At 44.1% G+C, this 18,164-nt stretch overlaps 1 protein-coding gene across 5 annotated transcripts in view; it reads left to right on the top strand.

Annotated features, from left to right (window-relative positions):
- nbeal1 (neurobeachin-like 1) overlaps window positions 1–18,164 on the top strand; it is a 355,441-nt gene that overhangs the window by 171,143 nt on the left and 166,134 nt on the right. For 3 of the 5 annotated variants that reach the window (XM_038787846.1, XM_038787847.1, XM_038787849.1), the window contains exons 8-10: window positions 8,464–8,770; window positions 10,132–10,238; window positions 17,748–17,828. In XM_038787846.1, the coding sequence (XP_038643774.1) occupies window positions 8,464–8,770; window positions 10,132–10,238; window positions 17,748–17,828 (495 nt within the window). The remainder of the gene's footprint in view (window positions 1–8,463; window positions 8,771–10,131; window positions 10,239–17,747; window positions 17,829–18,164) is intronic. The other 2 variants (XM_038787851.1, XM_038787850.1) reach the window with 1 other exon arrangement.

Genomic DNA, 18,164 nt, shown 5'->3' on the forward strand with positions numbered 1-18,164 from the left:
GGCTACGGGCTCGGTATGGGGGTTTGATGGCAAGCCAAGGCCCAAAACCAAACTATAAATAAATGCCTATAAACATGTGCCCTGGCCATATTGGGGAATGTAAAATATGTATGCCGGCTAAAGGGGGCGGCCACAATTGTTGTTCTGAAGATGCTTACCTGTAAATATACATGTTAAATTTTTGTGTTTTCTTTTTTTCTCTCTAATAATTTGTAATTTGTCATATATAAAATATGAAAACTCAATAAAATTCATTTATTTTAAAAAAAAGTATGCATTAGCTTTATTAGTCGAGGTAGAGAATGGGAAAAGAGGACAGGAAAGATATGGTAAGCTTTTATCAAACACTGGTTAGGTCTTAGCTGCAGTATTGTGTTCATGTTCTGGGCACCACTCACTTTAGGGAGGGTATCATGGTCACAGCGAGGGTGTAAAAGTGATTTATGAAATGGTGCTGGGGTGAAGGACTTCTGTTATGTTGAGAGGCCGGTGAAGCTGGGGTTGTTCGTGCTGGATCATAGACGCTTCAAAGGAGGTTTGATAGTTGGAGGTGTTCAGAATCATGAATGGTTCTGATAGGGTGAATAAGGAGAAGCTGTTTCCTGTGGCAGGAAGGTCAGTAGCCAACAGATAGATTTAAGGTGATTGGTAAAAGAGCCAGAGGTGACATGAGGAAGCACCACTTTAACACAACAAGCTGTTGCTATCTGGAAAGTACTGTATGTAAGGGTGGTGGAAGCAGATTCAGTAGTAACTTTCAAAAGGGAATTGGATAACCAATTGTGGAGAAAACATTTATAGGGGTATTGCGCGGTATGAGGGTAGTTGCATAACTCTACCAAATAACAGGTATTATGGAAAGAATGGCTTCTTGCACTGTTTCATTCCATGACAGAATAGCGGGCCAGGGAAATGTATGGTCAGGCGAGGGGTCTGTGCTGTGGTAAAGAGCAGGAGTCATCAAATGGCAAAAAGGTTAATTGTGCAAGACACAAGGGCACGGTGGCACAGTGGTTGGCACTGCTGCCACTGATAAATTGTCCTTTAGTGTCCAAAAGGTTAAGTGGGGTTACAGGGATAGGGAGGGGCGTGGGCCTAGGTAGAATGCTCTTACGTAGGGCCGGTGCAGGTTCGATGGGCTGAATGGCAACTAAAAGATGAGCAAATTGAATAATCTATTTGCTTTTTGAGCAACCCTTTCTGTTTGTATGAAACTTGTGCCTATGCTGAATATTTCCTCTTTGAACTCAAACCCAAATATGGTAGAACTGGGTGAAGTTTAAAGAAAACACTGCACCTATATCTGCAGCTAGCTCCAGCGGTGCTGCATAGCAAAATAATTGCCTGTCCTCTATAGTTCCTTATCTCAGCTTTGGTTAGACAATATCATTCAGAGAGAAGGGCATTTAATCCCAGAGAAGAAACATCTACCAGCTGCTGTTCGTAACACTGTGGCAGAGTTCTCAGTTTGTTTGCTCAGTCATAGGTGGTGATGAGTGATAGCTAAATGGGCAGTGATGCAATGAAAAGTGAGGTCTGAAAATAGAATGAAAGGGAAGTTGTATTCGTTGGTTAAAAATAGTTTTCATGGATGATTAGATGGACTAAAATACAAAAGTTTGAACTGACATTGCTGGAAATACTCAGCCGGTCAAGCAGCAGCTGTGGTGAGAGGAACAGAGTTAACACTTCTGGCTGATGGCTCATCATTGGAACCTGGATTTTCAGCATTTTCTTTTGTCCCAGATTTCTAGCAGCATTTTGTTCCCAACAGTAAAATGGAAAGATGACAACAGTACAGAGTTGGCCTGTTGACCAGCTTGGTGGTAAGCACTTCACTCCAGTTGCTCTGATGGCTGATGATGTACCATTGGTTCAATTGAATTCTGCTTGAATTGCTGCTAGTATCTAATTGTCTGGTTTGAATAATGCATAAAATCTTTTGAGCATTTCCAAAAATGGCATCTCTCCTTTGCTTTGGGGAGTTAAGACAGTGTCAGCTTTCTCCGGAATAGTTCGCGTTGCCATGGAATGGTACAGCTAAATCCAGTACAAAGAAATTGGAAGATGAAATATATCTGTGGTTGTTGATACCCGTGGAGGAACAGTATCTGTACTGTCTGTGCTTGTCCAGCTGTGGTCATGATTTCATGAAGGGAAGTCACATGGGGAACATATTAAAACAATAAGGAGGTTAGTGGTCAATCAGTTGATGTCCACTTCATTAGTGGAAAAGGTTGGTACTGTTTCTAAAATTTGGAAAAGCTGTTAGTCGTCATTGTCAGTCGTCACTGAGATTAGTCCGCTGTGATGTTTGCTAGGATGTGGATTGTAAACATCAATTTATACTGGTCAGTGGAGCTGCAGAATTGTATAGTCTCTAAACTGAAATTTGTACTAAGTGGAACTGTAGAAAATCTGGGTTAGTCAGGCTCCACTGCCGATTTTGTGTACAAATAATGTAATTAATTCTAGCACTCCGCTTACCTCGGGGCATTACTGCAATAGTGGCTACATGCTTTTATATAACCCCTTTAATGGGGGGAAATGTCTCGTCCTTAGTATTTTTGTTCAATAAAACTTCAGCAGAGTGACTAATATTGGTCACGTCAGACTGGAATCCATCATTGCCTTTTCCCCTGTCTGAATGGGCTTAAGTAAGGGCATGCTGCATGATAATGTACAATGGCAAACCCGCTGGTGTCAGATTGTTTGATTTAATAATACATGACATCCTTGTGTATAGAAAAACAAAGACCTGCTCTGTTTTGTTTGGAATTGCAGTGATCTTTTATTTCCTTATTACCGGTGGTGGGTGTCCCATACCACACTCTGTCCGCAGGTAATTGATATTGTATCTGTACTCAGTGTCAATGATGACATAGGGTGGGATTCTGTGTTTCAGAGACTAAGTGCCTTCGCCAACGGAAAATCTGAATATTTTTGTGCTAGCTAGGAACGTTGCCAAAATGGTATTCTCATACTGTAACTATGTAAAATCAAGGACGCATGGTGGCGCAGTGGGTAGCACAGCTGCCTCACGGTGCTGAGGTCCCGGGTTCGATCCCGGCCCTGGGTCACTGTGGAGTTTCAACATTCTCCCCATGTCTGCGTGAGTCTCATCCCACAACCCAAAGATTTGCAGGAAGTGGATTGGCCACACTAAATTGCCCCTTAATTGGAAAAATTAAGAAAAATAAATACCATGCAAAGTCATGCATAGTGGTTAACACACTGGTTTCCCTGCACTTGCTGGTCTTGGGCCGCCATTTTTAATGGACGCCCAGATCCCAGTGACCAGAGACTGGCTCCCCCATGTCAAAAACACAAAGTGCCTCCTCTTTTTTAATAATGCAGAAAGCACGTGGCATTGTTGAAGTGGGCAGCAGCTGTCAATTAGAAGAAGGTTGTTAATGAACATTGAAGTTAGGATCAATGGAGGGTACTTCAGATTTATTCAAGCGTGAAAGAAAAGATAAATAAACCTCTCTGCTGTGTTTAAACTATTAAGCTGTCAATCAAAATCTTGTTAAAGGTACTGCACTCTGAAATTGAATGAAGTATTGTGGACTTTCTAGGAAGACTCAGACACTTCATAACCCTGCAGTTTTAAAAGTATAGGGCTGAGGGAACAAATGTGAGGAAAGGAGAAGTCTTCCTGGCTTGCATCTTCATTAAATTGTCTAATCTGTTCATCAGCTATTGGGTTAGACAAGAGGGGAGGGCGGGGAGAGGAGAGATTTGGGCTTTTAGCCCGTTAATCACATTCAAATGAATGCATCTGAACTGTTTGCATGTTACCACCGGCGGAGCAGGACCAGAGACTGGGAATGGGTCTGTCGCCCACTGCGGAACCCATATTTGGCCTGACGCAGGATCCTCTACCTGATTGGGATTCATGATCTTCGTGGCAGGGAGCGGAAAATCCTGTCCATTGTTCTTCCAAGTGCTAAAAGTGCCACCTTTAACAAAATCAATAGCCATCAAATAGCTGTAAACAAATATTGGTGACTCTGTACAACACAGTGATGTATTTACTGAGATTTATTTTGAATCAGGCAATGGAACTCTTCGAAGAAACACATTTCTCAACATGTTCTGGGGTTCTGATGAAAGGTCATAGACTGAAGCAGGTGAATGCGGTGACCCCTGGGTTTGTGTGGGGGTCTAAAACCCCACGAGTAAAGAAAGTGGTGCTGGAGCGGAGCCGAGGTGGGGGGGGTTTGGCACTGCCGAACTTTAGGAACTACTACTGGACGGCAAATATAAGCCATGATTAGGTAGTGGGGGGGGGGGGGGGGGGGGGGACAACGGTGTGGGAGCGGGTGGAGGCGGCTTCATGTAAATGCACAATTTTAGGAGCCCTGGTAATGTCTCCTCTGCCGTCTCGCCGGCCCGGCACTCCATAAGCCCAGTGGTAGTGGCGGCCCTGAGAGTTTGGGGGCAGTGGCAGAAGCATATGGGAGTGGAGGGAGCGTCGGTGTGGGCTCCAATTTGTGGTTATCACCAGTTTGTACCGGGGAGGATGGATGGGGGGGTTTCGGAGGTGGCAGAGAGCAGGGATTGAAAGGCTGGGGGATCTATTTATTGGTGGGAGCTTTCCCTGTTTGGAGGATCTGGAAGAGGAGTTTGAATTGCCAGGAAGGAATGGATTTTGTTATCTGCAGGTGTGGGATTTTGTGCGAAGGCAGGTTTTGACCTTTCCGCTTCTACCGCCACAGGGGATACAGGACAAGGTAGCCTCTAGAACGGGAATGGGGGAGTAGAACGGGAGTGGGGGAGGTTAAGGTATCGGAAATCTACAAAGAACTTGTGGAGTGGGAGGAAACCCAGATAGGTGAGCTAAAACGAAAGGAGTTAGAGGCGGGTTTGTGGGACGATGCCCTGAGCAGAGTCAACGCGACCTCATCATGTGCCAGTCTCAGCCTGATACAATTCAAGGTGGTTCACCGGGCACACATGACGATGACCCGGATGAGCAAGTATTTTGGCGTGGAGAACAGGCATGTGAGATGTGCAGGAGGGCCCGCAAATCATGGCCATATGTTTTGGCAAATGTCCGAAGCTCAGGGGATTCTGGCAAGGATTTGCGGATGTCATGTCTAGGGTACTAAAAACAAGGGTGGTGCCACTAAAAACAAGGGTGGTGCCGAGTCCAGAGGTGGCGATTTTTGGAGTGTTGGAAGACTCGGGAGTCCAGGGAGCGAGAGAGGCCGTCGTTTTGGCCTTCACCTCCTTGGTAGCCCGGAGACGGATTTTACTAGTGTGGAGGACTCGAAGCCTCCAAAATCAGGGCTATGGGTTAGCGATACGGCTGGGTTTCTCAGGCTTGAGAAAATTTAGTTCGCCCTGAGAGGATCAATGTTAGGGTTTGTTTGGAGGTGGCAGTTTATCAACCTCTTTGGGGAAAACTAAACTGTTAGCAGATTCAATACGGGGAAGGGGGAGTTAGGTCATTTTTGTCTAGCAATCTCTGCAAGATGTGCCAGATCATCGACATGGGTACCACCATTATACGTGAGAACACCACCCACCAGGTACGCGATACATACTCATGCGACTCGGCCAACATTGTCTCCCTCATACGCTGCAGGAAAGGATGTCCCGAAACGTGGTACATTGGCGAGACCATGCAGGCGCTGCGACAACGGATGAACGGATATCGCGCGACAATCGCCAGGCAGGAATGTTCCCTTCCAGTCGGGGAACACTTCAGCAGTCAAGGGCATTCAGCCTCTGATCTCCGGTTAGGTGTTCTCCAAGGCGGCCTTCAGGATGCGCGACAACACAAAATCGCTGAGCAGAAACTTACAGCTAAGTTCCGCACACATGAGTACAGCCTCAACCGGGATGTTGCATTACATTCATTCCCCACCATCTGGCCTGGGCTTGCGAAATCCTACCAACTGTCCTGGCTTGAGACAATTCACACTTCTTTAACCTGGGGTTACCCCTATCTCTGAATCTGTAAAGATTTGATTACCTGCAAACACTCGCATTCAAGGCATTGTCTTGCATCTTTGACTTTGTCAATATATATATATATATGTTTCTGGAACATACCTCTTCATTCACCTGAGGAAGGAGCAGTGCTCCGAAAGCTAGTGATTTGAAACAAACCTGTTGGACTTTAACCTGGTGTTGTAAGACTTCTTACTGTGCTCACCCCAGACCAACGCTGGCATCGCCACATCATCCCTACCGAACAGCACTGTGGGATTACCTTCATTATATGAACTGCAATGGTTCAAGAAGGCAGCTCGCTATCACTTTAGAACAATTGTGTCAGTTGCTGGTATCATTGCTGTCTTTGAGTGAAAATGTTGTGGGTTTAAATCCCACTCCAGGACATGAGCATAAAATTAAGCTTGGGGCTCCAGTGTAGTGTTGAGGGAGTTCTGCACTGTCGACGATGCCATTTTTCCGATATGTTAAACCAAGGTCCTATCTGTCCTCTCAGTTGGAGGCAAAAGATTCCATGGCAATATTTCAAAAATGAACAGGGACTTTATCCTCGCTGTCCTGGCCAGTATTTACCCCTCAATTGACATCACAAATGTTATGGGCCAGGGTTTCGAGAACCTCAAAGTATAGCATGGAGTTCACCTGACCCACAACTTTTACTAGATTGGGCTATGGGGAGCATACAGCCCACTCTACAGGTGTGGTACCGCAGAAATCAAAAAGTATTTTTTAAAGCAAAACAATGTTTATTCTATGAACTCAAGTTAACCCTTTTTAAAACTTAGTGAACATCTTAGCAACCATCAATTCACATACAACCCCCAAAGAATACAACATTAAGTAATCCTTATTTTCTTTTTAACATCCTATAAGACTTTTAAAAAAAAAAACCTTTTAACAGAAGCACATCAGATTTAAATTCACTACTGAGAACAATTATCACTCTGAATTCACCAAATGATCAAGAGATGGTCTTTACATGGCAGAGAGAACAACATTACACCTTCTCTGGCTGACTGCAACTCCAACACTGAAACAAAACCAAAAAACCACAAGACACACCCAAAGTGAAACTAAAAAGCAGAGCCAGAGCTCAGCTCCACCCACACTCTGAGATCACTGCAGTATATTTTGCAGACTGCCATTTCTTAAAGTGACATTCTCATGACACAAAACACAGATTATCTGGTCATTATCACATGGCTGCTGTTGTGATAACTTGCTGTGAAGTTCCGTTGTAAAATAATTTTGGATGTCCTGAGGTGGTGAAAGGCTCTACATCAATGCAATTCATTTTTCTCTTCCAATTGGTGATAGAACATAGAACATAGAACAGTACAGCACAGAACAGGCCCTTCGGCCCTCGATGTTGTGCCGAACAATGATCACCCCACTTAAACCCACGTAACCCGTATACCCGTAACCCAACAATCCCCCATTAACCTTACACTACGGGCAATTTAGTATGGCTAATCCACCTAACCCGCACATCTTTGGACTGTGGGAGGAAACCCGAGCACCCGGAGGAAACCCACGCGCACACGGGGAGGACGTGCAGACTCCACACAGACAGTGACCCAGCCGGGAATCGAACCTGGGACCCTGGAGCTGTGAAGCATTGATGCTAACCACCATGCTACCGTGAAGGACAACTGTGAAGGAATAAAAGAAACATGGGAGACATTAAAGAATATGGAGAAAGCCTGAGTCACCAGATTAAACAAAACTAATGAGGGAATGGGACTGATTGGATTGCTCTACAGAGAGATGGCATTGACTCGATGGGCGGAATGATCTACTTCTGTGCTGCAATGACCACCTCGTAGGGCAGCGAATAAAACAACAGAAGTAGCATTGAAAAATGCTTTCCTTCTTGAGTGTTAATAGCATAAATTACGTTTTAGTGCCTGACCTGTGTATATATCAAGAGAGACTTATTGACACTGGTGGTGGGTTGTAGAGTTAGGAGCTATACATTTGTAATGTTTTACTGTGAATAAATCCAAAACTAAGTAATGATTAACTTCTGAGCGTCTTCTTCACCAACTGGTTCTAAGAAGTTTAGCACTGAGTGCCATGAGAAATCCATTTAATCTGATGCAATAGTGCCTTGTAATCTGTTAGTAAAATCATTACTTTGAAACCTTTGTTGATACTGCAATTTTGAAAGTACAACTCCAGTCCTGTTTTTTTACAGGACTCCGATGTTGTTGTAAGATTTAGAAATTAAAATGTGTGCTGGTATGGTAGCTGATATAGTTCAAAACTTTTGAAGCCATTTTAACATGAAGCCTGAATATAATTTCAAGCTCAGAAGGTCAGGCCAGTTGCAGCTACCATGTTGACTGACCATTTGTATAGATGGAATGGCCAGCTTCAAAAATAGATAGTCACCTTTGTGAATGGAAAACCATTCTTGTTAGAATTTATGAAGTTGGACCATCGGATGTATAGTTCATTGATTTATTTATAGACAGTGAACATGCTTTGTAATTTCAGCGGAATGCCCTGCAGGCAATCTCCCCGGCCACAATGGAAGTCTTGATGCGAGTGTTGGCCGACTGTGAGCTGTTGGATGACAAGGACCCAGAGGACGTAAGCCATAAATTGGAACTGACCCTGAAGTGCCTGACAGAGGTGGTTCATGTGCTGCTGACCAGCAGCTCTGATCAGCGGCAGGTAGAGATCAGCACAATCCTGGAGAATTACTTCAAGCTGCTCAACTCTGATCACACCGCGTTGCTGGTCAACCGCAGATCTCGGAATTGGGAGAGTAGTTTTGTTGCACTACAAATAAAAATGCTGAGTGAGTATGCATAATACATGGTCTGTTTCAAATGGGAGAGCTGTTAGTGCATGGAAACATATCTTTTGTATGACATATTAGATTAACTTCATTTATAAAGTACCTTTAACATGAAAGATAATCAAGGAGGTAGGTTTTGAGGTATGCCTTGAAGGACAAGAGTAGAGAGGGAGAGATAGGGAGGGGTTTAGGGAGGGAATTCCAGAGCTTAAGGCGTGGGAAGCTGAAGACAAAGTTGCCAATGATATATCAGTCAAAATAGGGGATGCAGAGGAGGCTAGAATTGGGGGAGCGCAGAGATCCTGGTGCTGAAGGAGGTTATAGAGATGGGTGCGAGGTTATGGAAGGATTTGAAAACAAGGTAGAGAATTTGAAAATTGATGCTTTGGCAGGTTGGGTATCACGGGAGTCAATGTGGGTCAGTGAAGACACGGCTGATGGTTGAATGGGACTCAGTGAAGCTGGGATATGGATAGATAAACTAAGGTCACAGAGAGTGAAGACCTACCAGGAGAACATTGGAATAATTTGGGATTATTTTCTCAAAAGAAAGACTTGTATAGTTCCCAACATAACTACTGATCATCTCAAAGCACCTTACCAATGATGGTTATAATTAAGAAATGTTGTCTGGGAGTACTGGAAGGAGGTGTTTAGGGTAATATCCAAAGTGGTGTGCGTGAAACTAGACCTGGGTCCCCGGGAGGCCATATTCGGGGTGTCGGACCAGCCAGGGTTCGAGACGGGTGCAGAGGCAGATATCGTAGCCTTCGCCTCGTTGATCGCCCGAAGGCGGATCCTGCTGGGATGGAGAGCAGCATCTCCACCCTGTGCCCTAGTGTGGCAAGGGGACCTGTTGGAATAATTGACCCTTGAGAAGGTTAAGTTCGAACTGAGGGGAAGCTCGGAGGTGTTCTACAAGTCATGGGCACTATTTATTACGCACTTTCAAGAATTGGATAACATCGAACATTAGTTGGGGGGCGATGGGTGGGTGGGTTGGGGGGAGGGGGGCTATGTATGTTAAAGGTGGCTATGGGTAATCCCTGATTCCTTTTTTGTCATTTGTTTATGTAAACATGCGGGCTGATGTTTGGGGGTTGGGGAGGACGGGTTCATTGTTATCGTTATGGGGTTTGATATATTTGTTGTTGAATATTGTTTGCTGTTGGTGGGTGTAAATTTGGGAGAAAAATTGTGAAAAAGGAGGAGAATAAAAATATTTTTTTTAAAAAGAAATGTTGTCTGGGTAAATTTGCCTCGTGCCAGTATTGTTAAGGGGAATAGGAAGGTATTTAGAGATACCTTTTCTTTATGATCTCTTTGTAGAAAACTACAAATTTGTATATTTTCTCCCACAGACACTATTCCAGAAATGTTAAACTGCCCTGACAGACCTGTCCTTCAGGCAATCTTCCTGAATAGCAACTGCTTTGAACATCTCACTCGTCTCGTACAGAACAGCAAGGTAGACTTCCAACTGGACCAGAGTGATTATTTGCCTTGATTCAACTAATGCTGCAGTTACCCTTTTCCCTGATCTCTTTATAGGCTAATGCTGCAATTGGATAGAAAAGGAAAAAGAGAACTAGCCCTCTGCTTGAAATTATTTCTGTCGCAAAACCACTGAAATGATCTGATTGCAACCCCTGAACATTGAGATCCAGTTTGAATCCACCAACTTTAGGATAAAGATAGTGCAATATTATGGTGGACATTAAATGGGGTAGACTTTCAAATCAACTGAAAATCAACATGGGACTTCCCTACTCTACTGAACCATTTTCTTCTGATGCATGTAAACAAATTACTGATTAGATGCTAGCTTACCTACATCCCATCCTATTTAATGCTACATCATGTTCTACTCTCTCCCTCTCCTTGGTTTTCTTGCGGCACACACCATGCAAAGCTGTGAGTAAGGGCACACAGAGGCCTCTGCTAATGCTGCCCCAAAACAAACTCACTAACATTTACGCAACAAGCAGGTCAGTGGCTGGAAACTCTGCAGCGAATAACTCACCTCCTGACTCCCAAAGGCCTCCCACCATCTACAAGGCACAAGTCGGGAGTGTAATGGAATGCTCTCCACTTGCCTGGATGAGTGCAGCTCCAACAACAGTCAAGAAGCTCAACACCATCCAGGACAAAGCAGCCCTGCTTGATTGGCACCCCGTCCACAAACAGTCCCTCCCTCCACCACTGACACACAATGGCAGCAGTGTGTACCACCATGCGTTGTGATGCACGGCAGCAGTACACCAAGGTTCCATCAACAGCACCTTCCAAATCAGCAGCTTCCCCTCCAAGCTGTGCACCACGCTGACTTGGAAATATATTGCTGTTCCTTTACTGTCGCTGGATCAAAATCCTGGAATTCCCTCCCAAACAGCACTGTGGGTGTACTTGCACCACATGGACTGCAACAGTTCATGAAGATGGCTAACCACCACATTCTCAAGAGGAAGTAGGGATGGGCAATAAATGCTGGCCCAGCCAGCAACGACCACAGACCAAGAACAGAATTTTAAAAATCAACTGCCTGGGTTATACTGTGGAGGGGTGCTTGGTTTCTGTTCTCTACTATTCCTGACACGAGGTTATGAAAGTGCAGGGTACTCCTGCTTTGCAGAAATGCATTGGGGCGTACCTTAAACCTCTTTTACACCTTTCTGAATTTGTGTCGGTGTAATAGTCAGTGTGTACTTTTCCCAAGAATTTGCATATAGCCCCCCCCACCCCCCATTGGTAGTTTAGTTTCGCTCTTAGTGCTAACTTTTGCCCTGGGCGTCACATACTGCATTCCGCTTCTTTCTGTTGCAGATTTTAGTTGTTGCCAATGGGACAACATGTTTTCCCCATGTTTCGTTCTGTGATTCCCTTGGGATCCATTCTCTCTCCTTCCCTCTCTGCTTCTTTCCCTGTGTGTGTCCTTCTTTGTTTTTCTTCCTCCCCCGCCCCTCCCCCTGACAGTCAGCTCTTTTCAGAGACTGAGCCCCTGTATGGCTTGATGAAAATAAAACAATCATTTTTAAAGCCTGGAAGTGAACTAGTGACACACCTTGACGCTGGTCAGTCTGCTTTTCAGTCTGCTCAGTTGATTGGTTGTGCAAGCACCACAGGTAGACTCTGTTGAACAGGCTTGTCTTTTGAACGTACATTTTTTGAGTGCCATAGAATTAAATTGCAAGTGCAGTTTTAACAACTGGAGAGTTGATGTATACCGAACAGGCTGATTCTGCCGGTGTTGTGCAGGAGGCTATTTTGGAGAAAATAATTTCAGCAAAGGTTACATGCCGATGGGGCTGTCATTCAGTATTTGAAAACTTCTTCCTGCTATGCTTTGAATTGTAAAATAGCTCCTTTACAGCAGCCTCTTTAGATCTTGGGATGGGGATCTGCAGCTTTCAAATGATCAGTTGGAAATTGTAGTACAAGGCTAGTATTCCCTGTTGTTTGTCGTGGTGCATTGACACACCTGTGATCAGAGGGCTACACTTCAATGTGATAAAGCCCCCACTCCATATCACAGAGAGCATCAGTAAGAATGACGGTCAAATAGATTGACCATCTTGGATTCTAGCCCTTCTAGAAACAGCATGCTTTATGTGCTGTTTAAAATAAACCAACGCACTTTTACACAGCTGCCATAGCGCATTGTACAAGTGTTTTAAGAATAATGAAGAGTCAGCACCGTACATCAAGGATGTATATTTTATGCTGTAGGTACTGCTTCGTTATTTCATAGAATTAACAGTGCAGAAGGAGAATTAACAGTGCAGAAGAAGACCCATCGAGTCTGTACCGGTTCTTGGAAAGAGCATTCCACTTAAACCCACATCTCCACCCTATCTCCGTAAACCAGTAACCCTACCTAACCTAAGGGCAATTTAGTATGGCCAATCCACCTAACCTGCACATCTTTGGACTGTGGGAGGAAACCGGAGCACCCGGAGGAATCTCACGGACACACGGGAAGAATGTGCAGACTCAGTACAGACAGTGGCCCAAGCCGGGAATCAAACCTGGGACCCTGGCGCTGTGAAGCAACTGTGCTAAGCACTACGCTACCGTGCTGCCCCAAACATATTATACATATTGTGTATGAATACAATGCCCTATCCATATCAGTGCTGTGGGTGCAAGAGTTTTAACAAAGCTTTTTACCTTGTGGCTTATTTATGAAATTGTAAATTAATGTTTTAAAATTACAGTGATGTTGCAGTCTGTATTCCACCATGAAAAGTTCCAATGGAGCATTATGACACTTTGACAGGAGACAATTTTTTCTCTTTATTTGATGATCCCAGCATGTAAATAAGTAAAGTTGAACAGCACTTTCCTCCTGAACTTCTCTTTCTTTCCCCCCAGTCTTCCCTCCTCTCTCTCTCTCTCACTCTCTCTCACTTCCTCTCTCTCTCTCACTTCCTCTCTCTTTCTCTCTCTATTTTTCTCTCTTTCTCTTTCTCTCTGTCTCTCTCTCTCAGTTTGTCCCTTTCCTTTGCTTCACTTCATCTCTGTTATTCTTCTCCATCCCCTCTATCCTGGTCTCTCTTTTCCTGCCCCTACTATTTGTCTCTTTATCCTTCTCTGTTCTGTTTGCCCCCTTCCTTTCTAGAAGACTGAAACAGGAGGAGTGATAGTTTAGTCCTGGGAGGGAAGTGATGTTTACTGTTTTCTCACTTGATATAACCAACAGATGTCATGTGGAGAAATAACAGTAACGTGCTCTTCTGGGACAGTATAGCAAAGAAACAATATGCGGAATTACAAACCATGACCTAACCAAAAGATTATATGTGTTGGATTTCAAAAAATGACTTTGTGCACACAAGCGCAAAACAAATATTAACCTGCAAGGAAAGCTTCATTAACATTGAGGCATGGAATCCTAGTCTTTTTAACATATAATCTTATGCAAGTGCAACTTTAAAAATAAATATATTTTAAAAAATCTTTATTGCCACTAGTAGGCTTACATTAACACTGCAATGAAGTTACTGTGAAAAGCCCCGAGTTGCCACATTTCGGCGCCTGTTTGAGTACACTGAGGTAGAATTCAGAATGTCCAAATTACCTAACAGCATGTCTTTTGGGACTTGTGGGAGGAAACCGGAGCACCCGGAGGAAACCTACGCAGACACAGGGAGAACGTGCAGACTCCGCACGGACAGTCACCCAAGCCAGGAATTGATCCTGGGACCCTGGTGTTGTGAAGCAACAGTGCTAAACACTGCACCACCGTGCCGCCAGTTTCTAAAGCTTGCGATTATTGTGGCTATGATATCAAAAGTGAAGAATCTCACTTAGGGCACAAGATTTTGTGGTTCCTTAGCAATGTGAAAGAACTACAGACATAAGATGTTGTGTATTTCTGTTTACCATCATTTGGACTTGAATTATTTTACAGGGCTGCAGCTTCAGACCTGTGTTATGATGGATTGCCATGCAATCTTGGAAGTAGGCATGGGTGATAAGCTGCCCAGTTGCTGTAACTCCCGTGTAGAATCCTCGAAACCCTATAGTGCAGAGAGAGGCCATTTGACCCATCGGGTCTGTACCAACCCTCTGAAAGAGCATCCTACGTAGGACCACTCCCCTGCAACCCCATAACCCCACCTAATCTTTGGACACTAAGAGGCAATTTAGCATGGCCAATCCACCTAACCCAGGGGTGGGCAAACTTTTCCGTGCAAGGGCCACATTCAGAAATTCACAATTTTAAAGGGCCGCATAGTACATTAAGTAAAATAATTACTTCACCCGGTTATGATTCTGGGCGCCTCATATAGAACATAGAACATAGAACAGTACAGCACAGAACAGGCCCTTCGGCCCTCGATGTTGTGCCGAGCAATGATCACCCTACTCAAGTCAACGTATCCACCCTATACCAGTAAGTAACCCAACAGCCCCCCCAATTAACCTTAAAAAAAATTTTTTTTTTTAAAAATAAAAATTAAATTTTTGTTTTTTTTTTTAAAAATGACTTGGTGGGCCGCATAAAGACCTTTGGCGGGCCGCATGCGGCCCGCGGGCCATAGTTTGCCCACCCCTGACCTAACCTGTGCATTTTTGGACTGTGGGAGGTAAGAGCAGAGGGGCTGCTGTTGTAATCTCCCACATGTGGTGGTATAAACAGAAGCTGATGTGCAGTGGAGTGCATTTCAAAGTAATGTCACAGTAGCTAACGAGCAACTTTAATGCATGAAGTGTTCAAGGCCAAGTCACTCTGGTAATTGGGCTAATGTCCTCTCTCACGGTAGTTGAATTATACCTGTTTTTCTGGTTCATGCTAACCAATCAACGTTCTAGGTGAGCATTTTGATTCAATCACACAATCTTGTTAGTGCAGTTTTGTAAGTTTTGACACTTCGGACCTTGGAAGAGTTACTGAAAAGTGCCTTGCTTTGTAACTCTAGGTTGTATGGACCATTAGTGTTATTCTGGCCAATCAAATAAGTTGGAGAGTCACACCTTGGGGCGCACCAACGCAAATGAACCAATGGCAAACTAGAAAATGATATCAAAGGGGAAAGACTGCCTCTTTGTACTTCTCCAGTATATGATTACAACCATGTTCTTTAGCAAGACTGAGCAGTTATATCAGTCCAAAGTACCCTGGCAAAATGGTCCTTTAAGAAACAGTGACATAACTATTTTTCCTATTTTTCTGGCTTCCCGAGCCTCTTCTTTTACGTACCACACCAGCCCTTAATGTTACATACAGTTCGCTGGAGGGAATGACCTGTTCCCGAACTCTGTTAATTAACTCTTCATTTGAAAAACCAGTCCGACTGCATCATCTGTTCCGTTTTCTCTCCTCTCAATTTCCTGCGGTAAAACTTCTCTGTTTACCTACCTTCCCAGCCAAGACCTGTGTGGGAGGTTGTTGCTTTTCACCCACATGCTACCACCCGTCAGTGAGCTATATATAACTTCTTCCCCTTTTCCCGTTGGGTGAAGTTGGAATGCTAATTTTTGATCACTGGTGACCTTTAATATCTTATACAGGCTTCCATTCTTCATCCTCATTTATTACATATACATTACTTATATATTACATATATATTTTTCAACTCAATAGGCCAAATAGCCTCCTTCTGCACTGCGTAGGGATTCTACAAAGTAAAGCTGACTGGTGGTGATTTAACCTGAGGATCACCATACCTCAGGCGAGGGGCATGGTTGAGAAGGCGAGGCCTTCATGAATAACCTCATCAGGTACGGGAATTGAACCCATGCTGATGGCCTCATTCTGCATTGCGAACCAGCTGTCCAGCCAACTGAGCTAAATGTGAATGTCCGCAGCCTGTTCAACCAGCTCTCTTCTACTTTGTGTGTGTGCTTTACACCATTAAGAGTGATGTTCTTGCTCAATTATCTTGTTTTTAGTCACCAGTGCTTCACCATCCTGCACACCCCAATACATCTTCCCCTCACTCCCGCAGGGACTGTACCCTCCAGGATACCCTTGTCCACTCTTCCATCACCTCCAACACCTCCCCTCTTCCACTTCCCATGCAATCACAGGTGTAATACCTGCCCCTTTACCTCTCCCTGCTCACCATCCAAGGGCCTAAACACACTTTCCAGGTGCTTCACGTGTACCTCCTTCAATCTGGTCTGTTGCATTCGCTGCTCCCAATTGGGTCTACTCTACATTGGAGAGACTAAACATAGACTGGGTGACCGCTTTGCAGAACACCTTTGGTCCAGCCACAAGCAGAACCCAGAACTTCCTGTTGCTTGCCGTTTTAACTCACCTCCTGCTCTCCTGTCCACATGTCCATTCTTGGCCAGCTGCAATGTTCCAGTGACGCCCAGCGCAAACTTGAGGAACATCACCTCATCTTCCGATTAAGCACTTTACAACCTTCCGGATTTAACATTGAGTTCAACAACTTCAGGAGCTCTCTCCTCCACCTTCGCCGCATGTTTTTTCTATCAATTCATTTTCATTTCTTTCATCAATCTTTTTCCCTCACCATTATCCACCCTCCCCCACCCCAACGCACTAGAGCCATCTGTTCCCTGTCCCAGGTTGTCCTTTGGCACACTGCTTACCTTTGTTCTGCTATTAACACTTTCTGTTCTCTTAATTTGCCACTATCATCACCTTTGATCACCACCATTAACATTCGCTTTATATTTCTGTCCACGACATCTTTTGTCAATCACTACCTAGTGCTGGCCCTGCATCCAGCCCTACTGCTCCACGCCGCTCCCACAACAGTATACATCTGACCCTATTTCCAGTTCTCTCTGCTTTGACAAAGAGTCACCCAGAATTGAAACGTTAGCTCCCTTTTCTCTCCACAGATGCTGTCAGACCTGCTGAGATTGTCCAGTATTTTCTGTTTTTGTTTCAGATTCCAGCATCTGCAGTAATTTGCTTTTGCCCCTAATACTCTGTTGTTCCTACTAGAGATTTTGTCAGCTGAGTCTTGGTGCCTCATTACGAGCTGATGTTACTTTGGTATTTAAGAATTTTTTTAAAAGAAAGAACCCACAATAGGCAGAGAAGGCAAAGCATGCTGTCTTTCTAGGGCATATTCTGGAAGTAGCTATCGGGCCTGAATTGTCTGCAAAATGGGCACATTGCACTAGACAATGTAATCCTTTGGTAACTCATTGCACATTGCTGGGTGTTGGCCTAAGAACGTTGCTGCTGTGTAGTATGTGAATTTCTGAATTTAGCCTACAGTCCCAGTCACACAGTTTGTTTTCAATCAGCAATGACAGGATCATGTTTTAGTGTCAAGATCGGAAGAAAAAATTAAGGGAATAGATAAAATGGTTTGACTTTTTCATTGCTGAATGTCTATATTCGAGTTGGCTAAGTTTAGTTCAGTAAACTAATAGCAACTGCTTTAAGCTGGCTTAACCAAAATTTTCCTTTCAATAACCATGCCCCGATTGTATTAACTCTTATTTGTTGCGCGCCTTTTATGCTTGTGTTGTGTTCATTTAACAGCTATTTGTAAGTTCTAAAGCAGCAGACAAGAGTGAGAAAGATCTTGCCAACAAATTACTGACAGAAATGAATGTGAACCAGGTATTAACTGAATTCATATTTCAGCTTTAAATCACCAGCATTGGGACAGCCATGCCAGCATGTACTTCAAGGCAGCCCGCCGACTGACCAAATAATTATGTGCTATTTAACACTGGGATAGAGCTATTAATCAAGCAAGCCAAAGAGTTGGTGACCATGAATAGCACAAGTTGTGGACTATCATATTCTCTCTCCTATCCCCATCCCACAGTGACTGTTATATAGTCAAACATGGCTGTGACTCTGTTCAGCAGCATTCCACATGAATGGCCAATTAACCTTTTTTTGGTAGCATCAGTTGAGGTGGGAATGTTTGTCTGGGAACTGGTTTCCTGT

This window comes from Scyliorhinus canicula, chromosome 2 (assembly GCF_902713615.1).
Source record: "Scyliorhinus canicula chromosome 2, sScyCan1.1, whole genome shotgun sequence".
NCBI classification, from domain to species: Eukaryota; Metazoa; Chordata; class Chondrichthyes; order Carcharhiniformes; family Scyliorhinidae; genus Scyliorhinus; species Scyliorhinus canicula.